This window comes from Labrus bergylta, chromosome 12, assembly GCF_963930695.1.
Source record: "Labrus bergylta chromosome 12, fLabBer1.1, whole genome shotgun sequence".
Classification (NCBI taxonomy): domain Eukaryota; kingdom Metazoa; phylum Chordata; class Actinopteri; order Labriformes; family Labridae; genus Labrus; species Labrus bergylta.
Window position 1 is genome coordinate 7,812,976 of NC_089206.1, and position 20,722 is coordinate 7,833,697.

General features: G+C 43.3%; 2 protein-coding genes across 3 annotated transcripts; one reads left to right on the forward strand and one right to left on the reverse strand.

Annotated features, from left to right (window-relative positions):
* The first annotated feature begins 931 nt into the window (after positions 1-931).
* On the forward strand, positions 932-14,885 carry LOC109987078 (semaphorin-3F). The gene is made up of 18 exons (XM_020638044.3): positions 932-1,412; positions 3,602-3,738; positions 9,235-9,395; positions 9,510-9,572; positions 9,687-9,806; positions 10,024-10,117; positions 10,209-10,328; positions 10,449-10,594; positions 10,714-10,828; positions 10,932-11,001; positions 11,126-11,270; positions 11,373-11,595; positions 11,682-11,770; positions 11,865-11,906; positions 12,003-12,160; positions 12,248-12,315; positions 12,409-12,536; positions 12,874-14,885. Exons 2-18 carry the CDS (start codon positions 3,627-3,629, stop codon positions 13,261-13,263), a joined length of 2,244 nt encoding a protein of 747 aa, XP_020493700.1. The 5' UTR covers positions 932-1,412; positions 3,602-3,626; the 3' UTR covers positions 13,264-14,885.
* Positions 14,709-20,709, reverse strand: wasb (WASP actin nucleation promoting factor b). Of its 2 annotated transcripts, none has more exons than XM_020638058.3 (11): positions 20,458-20,709; positions 19,470-19,610; positions 19,216-19,302; positions 18,969-19,065; positions 18,506-18,535; positions 18,183-18,218; positions 17,889-18,084; positions 16,086-16,264; positions 15,408-15,979; positions 15,195-15,306; positions 14,709-15,113 (listed from the first exon to the last, which is right to left on the reverse strand). In XM_020638058.3, the coding sequence occupies exons 1-11, from the start codon at positions 20,557-20,559 to the stop codon at positions 15,055-15,057; spliced, it is 1,611 nt and encodes a 536-aa protein (XP_020493714.3). In that variant the 5' UTR covers positions 20,560-20,709; the 3' UTR covers positions 14,709-15,054. The 2 variants fall into 2 exon arrangements, with proteins under 2 accessions (XP_020493714.3, XP_065817520.1); XM_065961448.1 differs by having other exon boundaries at positions 20,465-20,705.
* Positions 20,710-20,722: the final 13 nt, after the last annotated feature.

A 20,722-nucleotide genomic window follows, 5' to 3' on the forward strand; every position in this document is an offset into this window, starting at 1 on the left:
TTAACCTGAGGGGCCACGTTGAGGGTTGATGGGGGCCGCTTGTGGCCCCCGGGCCGCCAGTTGCCCAACCCTGGCCTAGTTGATTGTTCTTGTTACAATGATTTGCATTAAGCAGTTGATTTATTGGGTGGATAACAGGCTGTTAACTGGCTATCTAGACTACTTTCTAAGAAAAATTAAAAGTTAAATGATAGTCTACTGATAATGGTATCAAAACAAAAAAAAAAAAAAGTAGTAATAATCAACATCTCTGTGGGGCTTGCCTTCCTCTATGACCTTTTACACACTGACACACCACATTGCCTCATGTGTTTAAATCCCATTTTACTGTCGGGCTGAGAATACATTCATCCTCTCTGTGTCTTTAGAGCACCATACTGCGTCACAGCTCACAACAAAGCCAGTAACGATGAGCTCTGAAAGCTGTCTTTTAATTTCAAGCTCAAGGCTCCTGTGAACAGGATGGATGTCCTTTACGTCCACCCCCCCTACCCCCCCACTTTCTCGTTGCTTTGTCACTGTTGTCATGAGTGCTGGAGCCAGCAGGAGAAGGAATCCCAGGAATCTTTTTTCGGCTGACCTGGCTCTCATGGTGACACTGTCCGAGTGGCAGCGCCGGCTCCTCTTTAATAGTGTATTCAAGTCCCTGCATCATGTATAAGAATAGACTGTGGCCCCGCTGGTGCATGAGAAAAGCATTCAATAGCCTATACAGCAGTTGCTCTATGTAGCCTACATCACCATTTAACTCAATAATTCTGCTTGAATATACTTTTCAAACTATGCCATTGTTAGTACGACATTTTTTTCTGATACAAGCTGAATGTGTTGTACTAACCAGCAGTGACAGGGTTAATCATACCCATATGGTGTACCAAGAGGTTTGGTCGAATGCTGCTGTGGGCCAACAGAAGAGGGAAGGCTGGGTGGGGGCAGAACAGAAGGGAGAGGACAGCAGGGCAGACTCTCTCTCTCTCTCTCTCTCTCTCTCTCAACACCTGCACCTGGTCACTTGATTCACACTCCAACCCAAGGATCAGCGGACCAACATCTTTCTCACATCCTTCATATGACTCCTTCCAATCCAGGCGTAAACTTTTGGAAATAGTGGAAGACGTGTTCAAGGACCAGTAGTGTGTGTGTGTGTTTTTTTTTTTATTGTTTCACGGAAGAAACTCGGTTTACAGCGACTTATTAGGCTTACATTTTTTTTTCTTTCTCTCCAGGGGAATTTTTTTCCCAAACCTATCGGATTGTTTTAAGCCTGCGCAGAGCTGCTCCGTCTCTTACTGGAGGAGATTTTCTTTTTTTTTTTTAACCCAGCTCCGAGGCACAAAACACGGGGAATGCAGCGCTAACATCCAGCAAGTTTTTGGATCCCAAACGCGTATCAAGCAAGTCCCAACTCAAAGGTAAGACATTCAACTTCTCTCTGGTTTAACTTTTAACTTGTGGCCGGTTACTCTGTCACTCTGAATGCTATTTAACCGAAGTCCTGCACACATTTGTTCCGTTCCTATTTCGGGATGTTGAGTTCACAGGTAAGTGCGCACTCGTCCGCGGGTAAGAGAACTGGGTTTAGATATCCTATAATTATTTTTCCTCTAAAGGGACACCATGTGTTTTTACAGCTGAACTTTAGTCTGATCTGACGGTACCACCCAACACAGAAAAACCAGCAGAAATCCCGTCATTCATAGAAATAAGTAGCCCACGATCAGGCCACGATACATGGAGCCCTGCAGGCATATTTTTATGCTGTAGTTCCTGATTTGTGATTTTAAAAAATATATATTATAGGATTACTTAAAAGGAAACTGTATTTTTTCTTTTACATTTACAGTAAATAAAAAAACATGTGAGTGTTAATAATTCTGATACATTTTGCCCTGTTGCTGTACCATTTAAAAAAAAACAGAATATTCAAATAGGAAATGAAAATGCCTCTGAGGTGTTCATTAGCACATTTTACTCTGATTAGTTCATGTTTATGGTGACACTATTCATTCATGCATACAAATGCTTGGTCCAGTTTAATTCCTAGATGATCAAGAGCTGTTTTAATTGGCGATGATTTCCTTTGTTGAGAAATGCTTGTGATGCTACATGACTAAAGATGTGTGTCCACTTCATCTTCTGTGACCTACTCTGCGTTGGTATAGTTTTTCACATGTACATGACTTGTTTTAACAAGGTAAACGCCTCGTCAAATTAAATAGTTTCACCAGGTTACAGCTAAATTACAGAAAATGCAAAGAAACAAATGCAGCTGTCACACAGCAGCGTGATCATAATGTACATGATATTCAGTTAGAGGGTGGAAAGACATTCAAACATCAAACATTTCACTTAATGATGTGGGTGATAGGCTCCAGCATTTACTAACAGTCCTATACTCTTAAACCTTTCAAATTGATTCCCCCTATAGCGATCAACAGATATCAGCAGTGAACACAGTGTTTGATGGGAGGAATCGAGATCAAGCTCCCCTGGTGAGCAGATATATGGCAACTGTGTGATTATGCCAGGAAGCCTGCAAGGCGTTCCCCTTGGCTTCTGTTTTCAATTTCTAGACGTTCAGGCATGCCAGTCATTTCACTTTCATCACAATGTTCATATTTTTCGGGGAAACATATTTTTCATATAATGTGGTGCACATAAATCCTTCCCTTATTGTGAAACATAATGAAATCATTTTGTGAAATCTCTCACTTGTTTTTCTGCATGAATGCCTCTCCCTAAAAGCCCTCATTTTTCCAGGCTTGTACCTTGTGCCACCGGAGGCCGGGGCTACATGGACGCCATGAGAAAAAAGAAAAAAGCCCGCGGGATGGCTTATAGCCCGAGCAAAGCACACCTTCAGGGAGACAATTTAATGGATGTTGTGGACTCAGCTTTTAGTATTCATAATTTATATGGGATCCTCTCCAGCAAAGTGCAGATGCATAATGAATGCTTGAGTTAAGGTCTAACAGTTAGGCCACGTTTCAACACCCCTAAACTGTCAGAAATTGTTTCAGCGCAGACTACCTGTTTCTTTGAACTGTCATGTATTTCAGTCGTCAACTCCTGGAGGAGCGCTGACATGCTTTGTTGAGAGAGAAGCAAGGTGAATTGCTGATGGGCACCAGAGCCTTTCTTTAATCACTCGTCTATTAAAAAAGTGTATAAATATATGTTTAAGCAGGCACAACATGTTTAAGAACATGCACCAGGTGACAAGGAGACATTAATCACCTTTTTCAGACTTTTTCCACGAGAATGTGCTTGCAGGTGCCTTTTTTACAGTCTCAACACATACCTCACTACATTTACACTTTAAATAAATAATAGGCCTGTCATATTTTCCAGAGCAGGTGTGAAGATTTGGACGTTGTTCCGTCCTGCCAAACTATACGTCTCGCCTTGGAAGGCTGCAGGCCAAACTTCTGATCAGAGAGAGATCAGAGAAAAAGAAAGAGAGAGAGGGAGAGAGAGAGAGAGAGAGAGAGACGGAGGGAGAGAGTCTCTTTTCTGTCCTTCCTTCTTTTTCTGTCTCCCATTTCTCATGGGGCGCTCTGTAATAATAGTTCATTCCTCTTTCTTTTTTTTTCTCCTCCAGATTTAGATCTCTGTGGGCTACCTGCATGACTGTTACCATGACAGCATCTGGAGCCCAACTCCTCCTGTTGGCCTTGTGTGTTTACAGAGGCTCGGCCCTGCAGCAGTCTGCTCCGCGGGTTCGCCTCTCCTTCAAAGGTGAGCTCGTGCCGATTAACTCTAACTCCCCTGACAGCAGGGATTGTCATAATTTCTCTTACTTGTTTTCCACAAAGTCACACACTCACGCACGCACGCACATCCACACCAGCACTTTTTGTTTCCTCTTGTAACATATGTAAAGAGCGTGTTTCCTGCCTCATGTCAAACAGTCCAGCACTGAAAACAAAAGGTGGATGTTACGTGTGGTGGGTTACTGCTTGTGCCCTTCCACCAAGTTTCTTCCTCACACCCTAAAACCAGCACACACTCCAGCCTGACCCGTCTCTTCTTCTTTGTTTTTTGGTGTTTGACGTGATGACACAAAAAGGAAACACCTGAAATTTGATCGCAAGAGTAAAAATGATACTTTGGTGCTCTAATTTCTTTTGGCCGCAGGGTTGAAAATGTTCGATGAATAGGGGTTTTAAGACCTTTTTTGTTGGAATTTTGGGATTTTCCCATGCAGTCTGCTCCGTTTGCCCATTAAAATCTCACAGCAGAGACTCAGGTTACAGATATTTCAATGGCACCTTTGATCAAAACAATGCTGCATGATAACAGTTATTTCTGCATCACCGTCATGCTGTCGCTGCAAGCACGAACACACAGACGTCACACCTGAAGTACCTGTAAGTGAGAATTAGAGGCGTGAATCAGTTTTGTAACATTCTCTGGTGCTTTCATGCGGAGGTGAGTCAAAAGATGTTGCGGTCCTGAATCAGGTCCAGGCAGTGACGGCGTGTTCGGTGTCTCATCTTGTTCAAACTCACGTCATTGTTACACAGAAGAAGAAAAAACATTCTTTCTTTCTGTCTTTCTTCAGAGGAAGGTAAATTAACTCTCTTAAACTCATCCATAAACGTTTACATCGTCAGGCTCCTCGGGTGCTCGGTGACCTTGTGGTTCGGTTCCACTTAGATCATCAGGCTCTGTAACGTGTGGAGCGTCTAATGGAGACTGTGAGGTGCCATTGCCTTTCTTTAATGTCCACTTGGACAAACAGCCTTTCCTGTTCAGGGGATCAATCAGTGGAGCTCTTTAACTGTAGAGCTCAAACTGGGAGCAGACTGGAGTCATTTTAAGACGACTCAGTCCTGTAGTCAGAGGCGCTGCATGTCAACAGGCAAAACAGGCAACTGCTTGGGGCCCCAGAACAGTAGGGGGCCCAAACTTAAACAAAAGCAGTGACAGCAACGACAGTAGGAAACCTCCCCTAAGGGGCCCCCCATCTGACAGCACTCACTGTCGTTGCCCTGCTAAGCGTTGCACTATTGCTGTGAAAACCAAACGTTTGTCCATGAAAGTCAACAAATAAAAAACAGGAGGAATGATCCGTCTATAGGAGAGAAAAAAGAAACAGGAAAAAAAAGAGGAAGAGGAGGAATCGTTGGGACAAAGGCCGACATGATGGTGATGAACGCTGGTAGGAGGGCCCCCAGTTGGTTATTGCCGAGGGCCCCAATAGACTCCAGAATGGCCACTGCTTGTAGTCATGTATGATCGTGCTCTTCCTGTTTGGTAGTTGTTTGTATCCTGTACTGTTCTGGCTGTTTATTGCTTGTTTGGTTCTGTTTTATGTGAATCTGTTGTTGAGTTTTTTGTCTTTTAGAGGACCATCTAGGGATGGGCTTCACAAATAAGCTTAGGCTGTAAATGCTGAAGTGTGTGGCAATGGTTTAGTTGCGCCACACTTCAACAGACTATGAACATGAAATAATAAATTACAAAGGGGAAAGGGTCAAGAGTAAATAGACAGCATGGCTTGAGACATTTTCCTTCTCATTGTCCCTGCTTTTTTTGTTTTTTTTTAAATGTGTAAAAAGTGTGAATTGAGATTATGCAAGGCAGATAACTCAAAAGAAAAAACAGTATCCTGTACATACACGTGTAACCTCTCGTACATAGAGAGATCAAGAAGCCTTGTTCTTAGGGACAGAGCCGTGGAGCCAAATTATCGAAAGAAAAACAAAGAAAAAAAACAGCGAAGAACGGAGTTTCGCAAAATGTCAGTGAGAGACATCTGATGCAAATTAAAGGTGAGCTAATCATGAGATGTGTCATTGCTGTTCTGAATCAAGCGGATTTTGTGTGACTGGAAACAGCTGTCTACACTCTGTGTGTGGCTTTTTGTTTACAGCTCGAGTCCCTCTTACGGCTTGTGAGACTTTTTTCAGTGCATTTTTTATATGAACTTTAACACTAATCCCTTTGCAGTAAACAGCTTATACACACCCGAGGTTTTTTTTTTCTTGTTTTTTTTTTCGCACAAGCTTGGTGCTGAAAGTAGCAGTCTGACCAATTACACAAGTTTGGTCTTGAACTCGATGTGTTCCTCCCTGTGAGAGATACGAGAATTCACGGCGCTCTCCTCGTAGATATCTATGTATGGTAACTCCTCCTGAGCATCTGTTGATGTCTCAGAGTGTTGATAAAGTTTGCAGCCGCTTTGAATGACTCACTCACCCTTTCCCCTTATGATCCCAAACAAAAATGAAAAAAAGTTGGACTTACTGGCCTACTGTTTTCTGCCACCCTGAGGATTGATTGTTCATTGTTTGTGACACCGGGTCCCTTTGTTCCCCCCTCCCCGAGGCGCCTGTGGAGGAGGTTTTCCTCGGAGCGGCTACAGGACATGTGACTCTTCTGAACAAATGAGCCGGCCTGAGTGACACCCAGGAGGATACAGCTCTCGCATTGTTTCCTCTGTCGCTGGGAGGTTGTGTCACTTACACGCACTTCAAAGGGCTTCCCTCGGCCTCATTTGATGGAATTACTCAGCATTGCTAGAGAGCAAAATGTGCAGCGTAATTAAAGCCTTGTTACAGAATCCCAGGCCCTCGATGTGCTGTCACCAGTTTGTTCATACTTGAGATAGGCCGGGGACTAAACAGGAGTGGTCATTAGAGCCTCAGTGACAATATGTTGTCAAGTTGTAACACGAGAGCTTATAATAGAGGCCCGGCTGAAGCGCCATGCTTGAATTGTACGTCCTTCCCAGTGTTTCCCTGTCAGTGTCACTATGCTGTCAGGGGATAAGTGTTAGCTGAATGTTTACCAGATGATGGCAGGACATTGTTTTCTATTTTTGGAGGATGGAGACATGTATAGGGGTGTGGTGTTTCTACATTTAGCCCCCCTCTGTGAATCCACTACGGCCCAGTGGAGCTCGTCCAGAGGCTTGTTATCCTGTGTTTACCTCTCAGGAACAGGACCGGGTCCCCGTTACCTCCTCCGCGGCGCCGCGTCGTGTTGTCCGGAGATCCGATTGCATATCTTATTTTAGTCGCACCTTGACTACATCCTGTTAACATTGACCTCAAAAGGGAAGACGGCGGGCACTTTGATGTAAATAAAGATCGTGCTTCCTGCTCGAATCCCTGTAAGCCAGCTTCTGACGGGGTCTCTGTGAACATTTGTCATTTCATAAGCCCGCTGCCTTTGCCCGTGCTTACGCTGTGTCCCAAAGTGCAAACATGCCGGACAATGTCGGAACATATTGTGTGATGACTGTGTGCTGCTTTTTGTGTTCCTAAATGAAGCGAAGCATAGCTGGACGGAAGAATGGGAAAAGAAGTCCCATTCAGAGGCTGCAGAGTGCAGCACGCAGCCCTCACAGCAGATGAAAATTGTTCAATCAAAGCTTTCAGGAGAACAAAAAAAAGAAAAAGAAACATTTTCCACCGCGGCGTGTCTTAACAGGTTACGCTCTGCTGAACACAATCCTGATCTTGAGAATTAGCTGCGAGTTCCACTGACCGTGTTCCCTAAGGGACCTGCTTTCTCGCCCAACTCTGCAGGGCACGTGGTGCCTCAAACTCAATCGCACAGGCAGGACACATAAAATATTGAGATCTTAAAAGCGAATATGTTTCTTAAAATGCACCAAGTTGAGTTATATTTATTCAGTGACACACATTTTCCAGAAAAAGAAGTGAGAAGGGTGTTGTTAAGGAGGCCACAAGTTCAGCAAAGTCAGTAATGAAACATGTTAAAGGCATAAAGGGAATTATGTGAAAGGTTTAGAGAAGTAACCCCTGTTTCCTCTGCTCCCTCTGCCCCCCCCCCTGCTCCCTCTGCTCCCTCTGCTCCCTCTGCTATTAGTTTGCCAAGTGCTGTTTCCTTTTCTTCTTTTTAACGAGACCTTTCTGTTTATGATCAGTCCAAGTTATTAAAAAACCTTCACTGGGTTCATGATTGGTATTAATCAAGTGAACTATCCGATGTGTTAAGTAGATCTTGTCTTCTTTGCTCTAAATAGTGCTCGTCTAAAGCATTTTCTGACTTTTTTTTTCCTGTGGGATAACATATCAATTGCGTCGCCGATAACAAAGTTGTCTTGATCAGTCACACCAAAGAGCATAAAGGTCGTCATTTTCCCCACTTCAGATTGTCCTCTTATAAGGTTGGTATCTGTGATGGGCGGAATTTCTTGGGCTTTTTTTTAAGTCACAGAATGAATGACGGAGGATGATATTGAGAAGCTTGATGATGATGATGAATTTCAGCGCATTTAGTTTAAAGATGATATGGATGTTTGTTTTGAGCTTATTGTACACCATACTGCACACCTTTGAGCAAACTGCATAAAAAGAGCAGAGACCTCAAGTAGCACATGACGATCTTTTGAGAATACTTCTAAAGCGACCTGTGATTGACTATTTGCCTGGTGAGAGACCTGGCTTAAAGTTTAAATGAACATATTCGGCTTCCTTACCAAAGGCTGCCTGTTTAGATTTTTGTGTCATTTATGTAGCACAGATTTTTTTGAGTCCTTAAGGAATTAAGTGTGGAAGACTTCTTTGCTTTCACAGTGTAGTATTTTTAAATAAGGAAAAAAAAAACATGTCCACAGGAACACAACAACTGTTTGATACCTTAATCTTCTTAGAGAAGATACAACGAGCGGGGACAGAAATTGGACGTGTGTGAGCACAAGTCGTGCTCCTCCCCCCTTCCCCCCCGCACAAGAAAGTGCCCATGTTGGGCCACCCTATCAAAAAAGTCGTGGACACTCCCCTGAATCAAGAGAAATGTTTGTGACCAGACAAGTCCATACGTTAAAACTTCTTAGTTTAAGCCTCAGAAAATGAAATGATTAGATATACATATCTGAACAGTTGGCTTTTTGTAATACATTGATATTTATAACTGTACCACTGAGCAGCTGTGGCTCAGTGGTAGTCAGTCGTCTCTTAACCAAGAGTTGGGGGTTCAATTCCCAGCTCCAACAGTGCCATCTCCAAATGTCCAAGGGCAATTTAACCCCAAATTGTCCCCTCTGCTACACTAAGTGGAGTGTGAATGTGTATGAATGGAACGGTACTGTTGGGAAGTTTTGCACTTCACGTAGCCTCTGCCACCTCCTGCTTCGTTTATCCTTGAAATCTTTCTGTTTTGTCATATGTCATGTATGCTCTCTGTTGTCTTTTATCTGGAGCCTGTACTGTAACACGATTGGACTGAATAACAAAAGCTGCCACACTCTTCACACAGAACTGATGGACACAAAAGCAGCTCGACCCTTCAGCTTCTCCTTCAACACCAGCGACTACCGCATCCTGCTGATGGATCAGGATCAGGGCCGTCTGTACCTGGGCAGCCGCGAGTACCTGGTGGCTCTCGACATGCACAACGTCAACAAGGAGCCTCTTATAGTGCGTACAAACTCCACCACCTTCCTGTTTCGCAAATCCAGTCTGCTATTTGGTATGTGGCAGTAAGTCTCTGAATGCAGTGATCCTCAATAATCCAGTATTTCACAAACACAGATCCACTGGCCTGCGTCGGCGAAGAGAAAGGGAGAATGTCAGATGACGGGCAAGGGAAGACAGGTAGGATCTTGTATTTACATCCGGTTCCTTTTTTTTCGTTATCAAAACAAGACGTCTGCTTTTCAAGGCAGGCACAATGTTTGAATTCCACTTGTCTTACTCCTCTTTGTCCAGGGTGAATGTGCCAACTTTGTGCGCCTGATAGAGCCATGGAACCGCACCCACCTCTACACCTGTGGGACGGGGGCGTACCAGCCAATCTGCACATTCATCAACCGAGGCTGGAGGGCAGAGGTGAACACAAAGACGTTTACATTTCCCCCAGAGTGAGATTTACCGCAAAAATCCCTCAGCAGCAGCAAGCCGCAGCAGCAGGCGGCTTGGAAAGCTTTCGCCCTGATAAATATTTCAGGCTTACAAACTGGGACAGTGATTTGTTTACGATTTTCCCATGTTCCCTTGTGACGTCTATTTTTAATGCATCTTCTTCCTGTCTCTCCTGTCTCTGCAGGACTACCTGTTTAGGCTGGTTGCTGGGTATGTGGATTCAGGGAAGGGAAAATGTTCCTATGATCCCAAACAGGAGAGCGTTGCAGTTCTGCTCAGTAAGCTTCATTCTGATGCAGAAAAAGCACAAAATCTAAATGTCTCACTCCTGAGAGATTCACCCTCTTCTCTTGTTTTCTCACTTCACAGATGGTAACCTGTATGCAGGCGTCCATATCGACTTCATGAGTACAGATGCTGCTCTGTTTAGGACCATGGGAGGCAGAACAGCAATCAGGACAGAGCAGTACGACTCCAGGTGGCTCAACGGTGAGTAAGTGTGGGTGTGAGGAGGCAAACGTCTCTGATTACAGGTTATGGTTCCTCTCATTTTATTTGACAACCGCTTTGCTAAAGCCTCTCCACTCTTATGTGTCTTCATCCTCCTAGAGCCGGTGTTTGTTCAGATCCAGCAGATCCCTGACAGTGCAGAAAGAAATGACGACAAACTTTACTTTTTTTTCCGTGAGAAGACTCTGGACTCGAGCGGCGGGGCGAGCCCCAGCGTTTTAGCCCGGGTGGGAAGAGTGTGTCTGGTGAGCCAAAAAAAAAGAAGAAAAAGAATCTATCTGTAATAAAAATAGATCTATCTTACCTTGTGAAATGAAAGCGATTGTAAGAATCAAAGCCATGACCCAATTTCCTGCCTGTCTAGAATGATGAAGGAGGGCAGAAGTCCCTTGTGAACCGCTGGACGACGTTCCTCAAGGCCCGTCTTATCTGTTCAGTGATCGGAGAAGACGGAGTGGAGACACGATTTGATGAACTACGTGAGGCCACAATGAAAACAGCTCCGGCTTTAAACTGATAGCATTTTAATTGCAGCTGCTTTTACCTTCCTGTTATTGATTTTGTGTCTTTTTTATCTCGCAGGCGATGTGTTTATTCAGCCAACGCAGGATGAACGGAACCCAACGGTGTACGCTCTCTTCACCACAGCCGGGTGAGTTGTTTTTGGTTGACAAATTCACACCTTACTTCCGCCCTCATCACACATTTTTTTGTGAATGATTCACGCTGTAATTGCTGCTCTAAATTACCCTAATTGTCTTTTTTTTCTGCTCTAGCTCTGTGTTCAAGGGCTCAGCCGTCTGTGTGTACTCGATGGCTGATATCCGTAACGTCTTCAATGGACCGTTCGCCCACAAACACGGCCATAATTACCAGTGGACAGAGTACACTGGCAAGATACCCTACCCCCGGCCTGGCACAGTACGTTTCAGTCGTGTAATCTCCAAATGAATGCAATCCAAAAAAAAAGCACACACATTTTAATCTGCACATATATATGACTGTGTTTCTCTTTTCATCCAGTGTCCAGGAGGAACCTTCACTCCTGGTATCCGCTCGTCCAAGAACTTCTCAGACGAGGCTGTGAATTTTATCAGAGCTCATCCCCTCATGTACCATCCAGTTTATCCCGTCCACCGCCGCCCCCTGGTGGTGAGGACCGGCGTTGACTACCGCTTCACAGCCATGGTGGTGGATCAGGTGGATGCTGTGGACGGACGCTATGAGGTGCTTTTCCTAGGGACAGGTGAGGCAGCTACAGGGTTGATGATGAATCAGTTTGGCCAAACGAGGAACATTTAATTAAGGAACATTTTTTTTTTTCACTTCTAGATCGAGGAACTGTCCAAAAAGTTATAGTTTTGCCAAAGGACCCCACAAGCATGGAGGAGCTGACACTGGAGGAAGTGGAGGTTTTCAGGGTATGTTTAAATTTGTGAGCCTTAAAAAATAAATACAAATAAAAATATTATATTTTTTACTCATTTATTTTTGTTTCTATTCATTAAAAAACAGAGCAGAGCTCCAGTCAAAACCATGAAGATATCCTCTAAAAGAGTAAGCACGTCCTTAAATTGGTGACACACAGTTCACTGCATATATCGAAGCAGATTCCTCACAGTGACCCTGTTTATTTTCCTTATATCACTATAGCAACAGCTGTACGTGTCATCTGATGCGGGGCTGACCCAGGTGTCGCTGCACCGCTGTGATGTGTACGGCAGGGCCTGCTCCGACTGCTGCCTGGCCCGAGACCCCTACTGCGCCTGGGACGGAGAGAGCTGCTCGGCCTTCACGCCGTCCACCAAGAGGTGACGGGTTATTTACATTCATCGGTTTCTAGGCTGTAAAGTGAGGAATTCAACTTTTATCACATCTATCTTCTTGTTTGGTCTCAGGAGGAGCAGACGTCAGGATGTCAAACATGGCGACCCACTGAGGCAGTGCAGAGGCTTCAATGCTAAAGGTGTGGCCACTTCAGAGTTAAAACAACATGCTGATAAAAGTTGCAGTTTGTTATGAGCGTTTGTTGATATTGCTTTCCTCTGTTTCGGTGCAGTGGAGAAACGTCTGAGGGAAACGGTGCAGTTTGGGGTGGAGGGCAGCAGCACCTTCTTGGAGTGTCAGCCTCGCTCTCCTCAGGCCACCGTCAAGTGGCTCTTCCAGAGGGAGGGGAGACGGAAAGTGGTGAGGAAGAGCTCAAATGTATTATTATTGATTGTTGCAGGTGTATTTGACATTTAGGGAAATAGAGAACTCCATGAAGTTAAATATCAAATCCACTCTCTCTGTTTTACAGTAAATGTAAGCCTTGTTGGCATGTGACAGCAGGGGGGGTCATTGTGCCCAGCTGAGTGAATCACAGAGTGAAACCACACCTTTGTTTATTGTTTGGATGGAGAGAACCCTGGCAGCATAATTACATACTGTACCTTTAAGAGCATCAACTGTCCATTTGTAATCTCTAGACGTCTTAAAAACCTTGTTCCCTCTCTTAAACTTTCCTTCTTTTACCTTTCCACAGCTCAACCGTCTGGGAGGAGTCATGAAAACCAACCACGGCATCCTCCTGAAGTCTCTCAACCAATCAGACGCAGGGCTCTACCACTGCCTCGCCACTGAGAACAACTTCAAACACACGGTGGCCCGCGTGGCGCTGCGTATTCTGGATCGAGACATTGTTTTAGCTCTCACTGCTCAAGACGAGGACGAAGAGCAAAACACGCGTCACGCGGGACCTTACCAGCAGTCGTCCCTCTTCACCACACCCTTCCCGCCTGAGATCAGACTGATTAACCAGTACTGCCAGTCCTACTGGGAACAGCTCAATCCCAAACAGCAGCAGCAGCATCAGCAGCAGCGTAAACGCACCAGCCGCAGACACACAGAGAGTCAGGACCAAGGGCTCGGCTAGAGGGCCACACTCACCACGTCCAGCACTGGCCTGTCTGGACTTTTTAGTGGACTTTTATGTTTGATTCGCATGTTAGCGTGTTACCTCCGTTCTTTAGGCAGGTGATGCCTTCATGCCGTCATTTCAGTATTGTACTGGTGGTTTTGTAGGTTTCCGCCTAGAAAAATACAAGTTTGTGTGTATTTTACACCCCTTACAATACTGCATATTTTCACATAGCCTTCCTATGTTTTAAGTGTCTGCTCATGATCAAGATTCATAAGAGCATTCACACTAACTTTGAGACTGAATACTTGCTCCAGATTTATCATCATCAGAGTGGTTTCTTCTGAAGGTATGTTCACCTTCATGTGTGAAATTCCAGTAGAAGAGCCAAACATCAACGATTTTAGTCAAAGAAAAAAAATCTCTAGGCACTTATTTCATTAATATGTGTGATAGCACATTTTTTTTAGTAGATGATTCTCACTTATCCTAAAAGGTATTTTGGCTGGTCATTAGCGCCTTTATATGAGCTACAACGCTAACAAGAAAATCACAAAGAAGATAGATTTCCAGGTTGTTTTATTTAACGCCTGTAACTCCCTGTGCGTACGTTTATATTTTTCCAGCAGGATTGCACATCGAGAAGTTTGTTACCTAGGTGAAAGGAGGATGGATGATTTTCTTTTGTTAGAGAAAAACACAAACACGCGCACAGGAGAAAAACAGGATCAGCAAGGACAAAAAAAAGAAAAAGAAAAAAGGCTTTAGTCCACAGGGGCTTCCAAAATCAACACAGACAGGAAGTTCCTCACAAGCGCTTCAAATATGAGATTCCTGATATGTAGGTATAAAGTTACTGTGGTGAAAAATAAAGACCTCTGGCGGATCACATATTTTTACGCTACCTTGTTAGAAATGTTAGACTTGGATGTAAAGTATTTACAATTTGTATTTAGAAGGCGCCAACATACGAAACCACAGGTATTGTACTCTAATTATCTTGAAAAAAATGTAATATATTGATTGTGAATATAATATATATGGTCGTTGTATTGTATGAAGATATTATGATGATGCATATGTTGCATGCATTTCTGTTGTTGTTTGTTGCAAGTTGTACATTTGACTGTTTTAGACCGTGGTGTGTTCTGACGTTTGTAAGGTGTTCTGTATTCTGCTAAGCTAATTCCAATTGGATGTTGTCATGTAATGACTCCCTTACTGTCCTGTGCTCTAGTGACCTCCAGTATGTGAGTGTTGAAGATTTGTATAGCGTACAGTGTTCTTCCAGTTATGCACTTTTGTCGGTGGTGGGATTCGAGGGAATTTGGGGATCTTTGCACAGATGTATGAGAAAATGATTCAAGAACAAAATGTTTTTTTTTTGTTTTTTTTTAATGTACAGTATGTTATAAAAACTGGGAATGAATATGGCTCAGACTTAGTATTGATCGTTGATGTTGTGTCATAAGCTACATTTACAGGATTAAAAAAAAAAAAAAAAAAAGGCTCTTCTAAAGGAAGCACGAGAAACGACACAGAGCCTCTAATCACCTTCATGTGAGTTACAGTGCTGTCATGAATCCTACACTGGAAATGTTCCAAACAAATATATAAACATTTCATGATTCTCTAGACTTGTTTTCCTGTCCATTTCAAGTTTTGCTATTGAATATTTTTTTTTTTTTATTGAATCACTTTACAGAAGTTGTATTCAAGTTTGCGGTTATTGGAGGTTAGAAAAACAACTAAATGTAACAGTGATGCAATTACAAAATCACAGTTGAACTTAGCTCTTATTACAAATCAGTCATCCCATTCATCGTCCTCTTCATCATCATCTCCACCTTCATCTTCACTTTCGTCTAGAAAGAAGAGACAATAAGTAAGGACTTATGGTTCTCACTGTAAGAGCTAAGAGGATGAATGAATTTTTTCATATTTACCAGAAGAATGGATGGCTTTACTCCTCTTCTGCATGACTGACATGAGCGCCCCGACGATGCCTTCACCTGACCCTGGAGGTGTATTCGGAGCCTGATCAGGACTATCTATCACCTGAAATAAGAAATAGAGTTTAAACATAAAAGTATCCACAAATATGTATATTATATCACATTTCTTCATAACGATCTTTGCGATAAGGGGAATTTCTTTACATTTCTAAGCTTCTTCCCGAGTCGGATCTGATCCAACAGAGCTCCTCTGCTCTCTCCTCCCCCGCTGGATGAAGGAGGAGGCGGCTGTGGTGGACCACCGGAACTAAGAGGAGGAGGAGGAGGCGGGAAAGCTGAAGAAAGGGCAGACGGTGGTGGAGGAGGCGGAGGGGGAGGAGGAGGGCCTCCACCTCCTCTTCCGCCGCCTGCAGCAGGAACAGGAGGAGGCGCAAAACCCACGGAGCGCTGCTGGCTTGACGGCGGCAGTGGGGGAGGCAGGTTGTGTGGGGAGGATTTTGACGGAGGCGGTGAGGAGAAGTGAGGAGGTGTAGAGTGTGCTGGAGGAGGTGGAGGAGGGGGACCACCTCTGTTGGCTTGAGAAGGTGGAGGTGGGAGTCCCCCACGGGTTGGAGGCGCATGGGAGGATGGGCTCCCTCGCTGCTGCGTGCCTGGAATTGGAGGGAGAGGGCCAGAGCGGCCTCGTGGAGGAGGAGGGGTCGGAACAGAGTGACCCGAGCCGGGCAAAGGAGGCAGAGGTCCCTGTCTGCCAGGTGGAGGTGGTGGAGGGCCAGAAGCTAGAATGCAATGGAACGAAATATGCTTAAAAGCAAATCCAACCATATATTAATCTTATATTAACATGCAGAAGCAGAAAGTTAAATATAAGTGAGTGACTCTGACCTGCTCTGTTCACCTCCCTTTTGACCGCCTCCATGCCTCCAGACTGCTCGATGACATTATAGATGAGCTGGGAGGTCCGTTCGTCCCTCATCTCAGCCTCAGTGATCCCAGCCTGGGAGAGCAGCTTGGACAGGTCAGGGTCCAGGTTGTTTGGATCAAAGCCAACATGAGAAACATGTCTGAACGCAAAGGAAACAAGAAGAGAGAGTCTGAAACTGTCAACTCAATGATCAGAAACACACAGCACTACTTTTTTTTCAATTTTTTCTCCTGAATTGCAATAGGTAACAGTTTAGAAGCTGGTTGTTCAACTAGGTTTTTGTATGCATAGTTACCCAACAGACAAACTTTTTTTCTGTCTTTTGTGTGGTAAATCCTGAAACCAGACAATTTATAGATCATAAAAAGAAGAACTGATTATTGTTTCACAATGTCCTGGGACAAAATCTTAATTTGTTTACCACAAAAATACAACATCCCCTAAAGTTTTGTCCTTGTGAAATTGTGGAATTTAATTGTTTTGTTCAGCACAGGTTAAGATCTCAGGCGACTCAGGGAGCCGGATTGTCATCGTACGAGTGAATAATATGAGTTTTACATGTTTGAATTTGTAAAACTAAATTTGAATACAACAGGTGTCAGTCTCGATTGGTTTCTATTTATCACCAAATGTTCTGAGTAGCTAATAAATGAAGGTTACCCAGCTAACATGGATCGTCGTTTGTGAAAGGGTAGTGATTGTGTAAAACAGGGCTGGGCCTTCAAATGTACAGTCTATGGGCTGGAATGGCACTTTAGGACTGGTATGACTTTAAGTTTGACTTTTTTTCCCCCTGCAATTGCGTATCACCGGCCCACATGGCAGGGACAGCTGTCCATTGGTTGTTCTCTTTATAATGACAGCTGGCATGCCTCCCACAGGACCGTCTCCACAGCTTCCCCCCCCCCCCCACTCTGTTTGTTCCTGCTGACAAAGTGAAAGTGAAGGACGCGAAAAGTATTTAAACAATCCCTGGGATTTGTAATGCAGCGTAAATTCAAAAGACTGCAGCAGCCCTGGAGTTCCTGCAGGTCACGATTGTCTGTCACTGCATACTGTCATAAAGCCACAGGTGGAGACGTGTGAGGCAGAGAGCAGGAGGAGAGAGCAGGTGTGTATTGTATTGATAACGAGGGTTAGAGATGATAGTCTGGTCAAGCACTGAGAGAATTAGCTCTGCATGGTATCATAATAACTGTAGGATTATCAGCTTGAGGTTTCCCTTGAAGGTGTATGAAAAATTAGTTTGAGAGTAGATCTGCTGCTCTTTTGTGCAAAAAATGTAGGTTATGCCAGGGATGGTAATAACTGTGAAAGTTCTGTAGCCTATACAAACTAGAAATTAGGTGAAATTCTATTGTGTAGGCCTACTACATTTAGCCCAAACATAGTTAGCTGGAAATTAAGAGTTAATTCTAGCAGAAAATAAAATACCAGAGCCAAATTATCTATACCCAGTGTAAAGCCAAAGCTGATGTTCCCATGAATAATTGGGTCATTTATTGTGATGGTTTCTGTCACCTATGAACAAGTGGGCTTTTTAAAATGATGTTAAGTTATCATTTCTTATTCAAGTTCATCATCCATTTGATAAATTATTACGAACTGCAAACAAACAAAGCATTGTTTTCTCTAAGTAGTTAAGAAAACAAGATTTCTCCACAGCTAAAGGCCAACTTCTTGAAGTTATCGCTATCTTACATTGCAAATGTAGCCTCCCAAAACGGGGTATGGAGGCGTCTAAAAGTTGTCTGCTCACTCACTTGAATCCACTTGGTGCTCCTATGTCTGCTTTGGAGAGTTTGGCGCCTTTTTTCTTGTTCTTCTTGTCCTTCTTTCCTTTCCCGCCAAAAGCAGCAGGCGAGGGGGTCGGGGTCGAGCGGTAGCGTGACGCATGAATGTCCGGGTTCTGTATGTCCACCGTGGTCATGTGGAAGGAGCCAGGGCTGCCAGGTGAGGCTTTGGAGGAGATGCAGAGTAAACGCAGGTACATATTAATGTGTAATTGTATGCACAGTTGTCGGTGGTTAGAGTAAAAAACAATGAGGTGAAGTTACCTTTTTCAGGTGGGAGTGGAGGCAGGTTACCTCTGTCTGCAGTATTTAAAAAAAAGAAAAAAAAGAAAATGACAGATAGAATTTTTCAACCAGTAGAGAGCAGTCACTCTGCACATTTCTAGCACAATATTTCGAATTTCAATACTTTGTACTCAAATGACGAGATTGGGACTTGAATTGATCCATAACACTACTTAATACTCAAATACAGAGGTTTATAGTTGAAAAAAAAATGGTTTTGGGGTTTAGTTACTCTTTAAAATAAATCCCCTCTTACAGTATGTTTCATACTAATGCAGTCATAAAGAGGAATGCTTTCTTACCAGCAGGCGGCAGGGGGCGCTGTTTCTTGTCTGTTAAAAACAGGAAGATGGGAGAAACTGTTTTATATCACACTCACCAACCCATAACGCAATATTTACACAGCCTAAATACACATAAAACAATATTCTATTATTAAATGAGGAAGAAAGAGATTTTGATTTATTTTAGTTTACTAGTTAAACGATAATTAAGTAAAATGTGCTTTCTAATGGATACACATTCTCTGCATTAAGACTTTTTGGTATGAACTCAATCCTGAAATGTTTCAAATTCAAACAAAGAAATAACCTTATTTAAGTTCAATTATTTTTACCCAGAATCATTTTTGCAAGCATCATGTTAGCTCACTAAAGAAATACAGTGGAGTTGTTACCACAGTTGTAATGAATCTACATAGCCTATATGAGACACTCTCTTATTGTAAAAATAAACATAACGTGGCGCGGCTATGAACTCACTGACCTTGGCGGTTGTTTCTTTGGTTTATTTTCTCCTGGACAGCATTTTGGAAAGTTTCTGCTTCCTGCCGCTCTGCAAAGTTCAGTCCAACCTGACAGTCCTGAGGTGTCATGAGGAACCACATTATCCAAAAACAGTATTTTTAAGCAGGTTTGCAGACTCTAGTATAGTTTTAACACAAATAACAAGAGAGGACAACTTAATATCTGAACTACAGCTGTAGGAATTAGTGAAACACGGTTGTGCTTACATCTGCAGCAAAGGTGTGAAAGAACGGCTGCGGTGAGGAGTACACAATTTGGTTGTAGAGCTCCTGCTCCCAAACCTGCCTCCCAGTCTGTAGAAAAACACAGTCATCATATTTGTCTCTTAAAATTACTCATGCGAGACGTGAGTAACCTCATCTCACTTTTCAACACACATATATTTGATTACATCATCAGTCTAAACAGAGCTAAAAAAAAAAGAGGATACAATTAGATTGTCATTATAATGAGACGTTACCTTTAGATCAAACATGCGTATGAAGTAGGAGCGCTGAGGGTTGTCTTTGATAAAGCAGACCACACCGGTGTGCTGCAGGCTCCACACGGACGGACTGTGAGGCAGAGCCATGAACAGCTGTACAACTGCAGTGGCCATGGACTAAACACACACACACACACACACACACACACACACACACACACACAATTATATATTAACGAAAAACAAATTGCACTTCTCCTATAACTTTGCACTTTCTGAGGTGAGGATTCACTTCCTTGTCTGCTGTCATTTGTTCAGATAACATGGTGAGTCCTCCAAACACTCAGCTGGTGGTGGTATGTTGCTCAGCAGGTGTGGCTGACAGTCAGAACTGTTGTGTTTACTTCTGTAACTTCTTTTTTTTTTTTTTTTTTAAAGTCAGGAAACCAAACTACCCTCTACTCCACTGCAATAGTGAAACACGCTTCAGTGTCTAATTCTGACAGCAGAGGAAGAAACCGTTCAGCCACCATTTCCTGTTACAGCTACCTCCTTTTTGATGACCTAATGTCAGCACTTCATTTTTAACTGCGGCTCCTTAAAAGTACAGTATATCCCTTTAGGGTTTATATTGTAAAAATGAAAATGTACATTTTCTTGAATTGTTAAAAAAACTGAATCTTTAAAAAGAAAGTACATTAAAAAAAAAATGGGTCAGATGAGGAGTCAAACCTAATCATTGTTGTGTTGAGTTGAAGGTGAAATGCCAAGCCTTATTTCCAGGTTCAGCTCTCAACTGCCGACATTCAAATTCAGGATATAACCTTTAACCACACATGGTAAAAAGGGATGTCCTGATGCCTGAAATTATTTACATTTTTTACACAGCAAACAGAATAACCTGCTCTATGTTGGATGCCTTTCTCATTCGCTTTTTGAATAAGCTGTTAGTAAGGGTGACATTAAAGAGACATACAGCAGGGTGTCAGCCTTTACAGTTTGCTATGATCACTTCAGAACTTACAGCACACCTTCTGCCCAGCAGCTCCTCCAGCTTCTCGTTCTCCTGCAGGCTCAGCAGAGAGCTCCGGGCGAACTCCGTTTTACTTTTAGATCCCCGGCTCATGGTCCTCGATTAAAGTTCAGTGTTATCGCAAATGAAATGTGAACAGCATCTAAAACAAACAACGTCCTCTCTACACTGACAGAATGCTGAGCTCTAGAGTCAAGGAAGTTTCTCTTCTCTGTTCTGTGCACACATCAACTCAAAGCAGGAAACGGCCAACCAC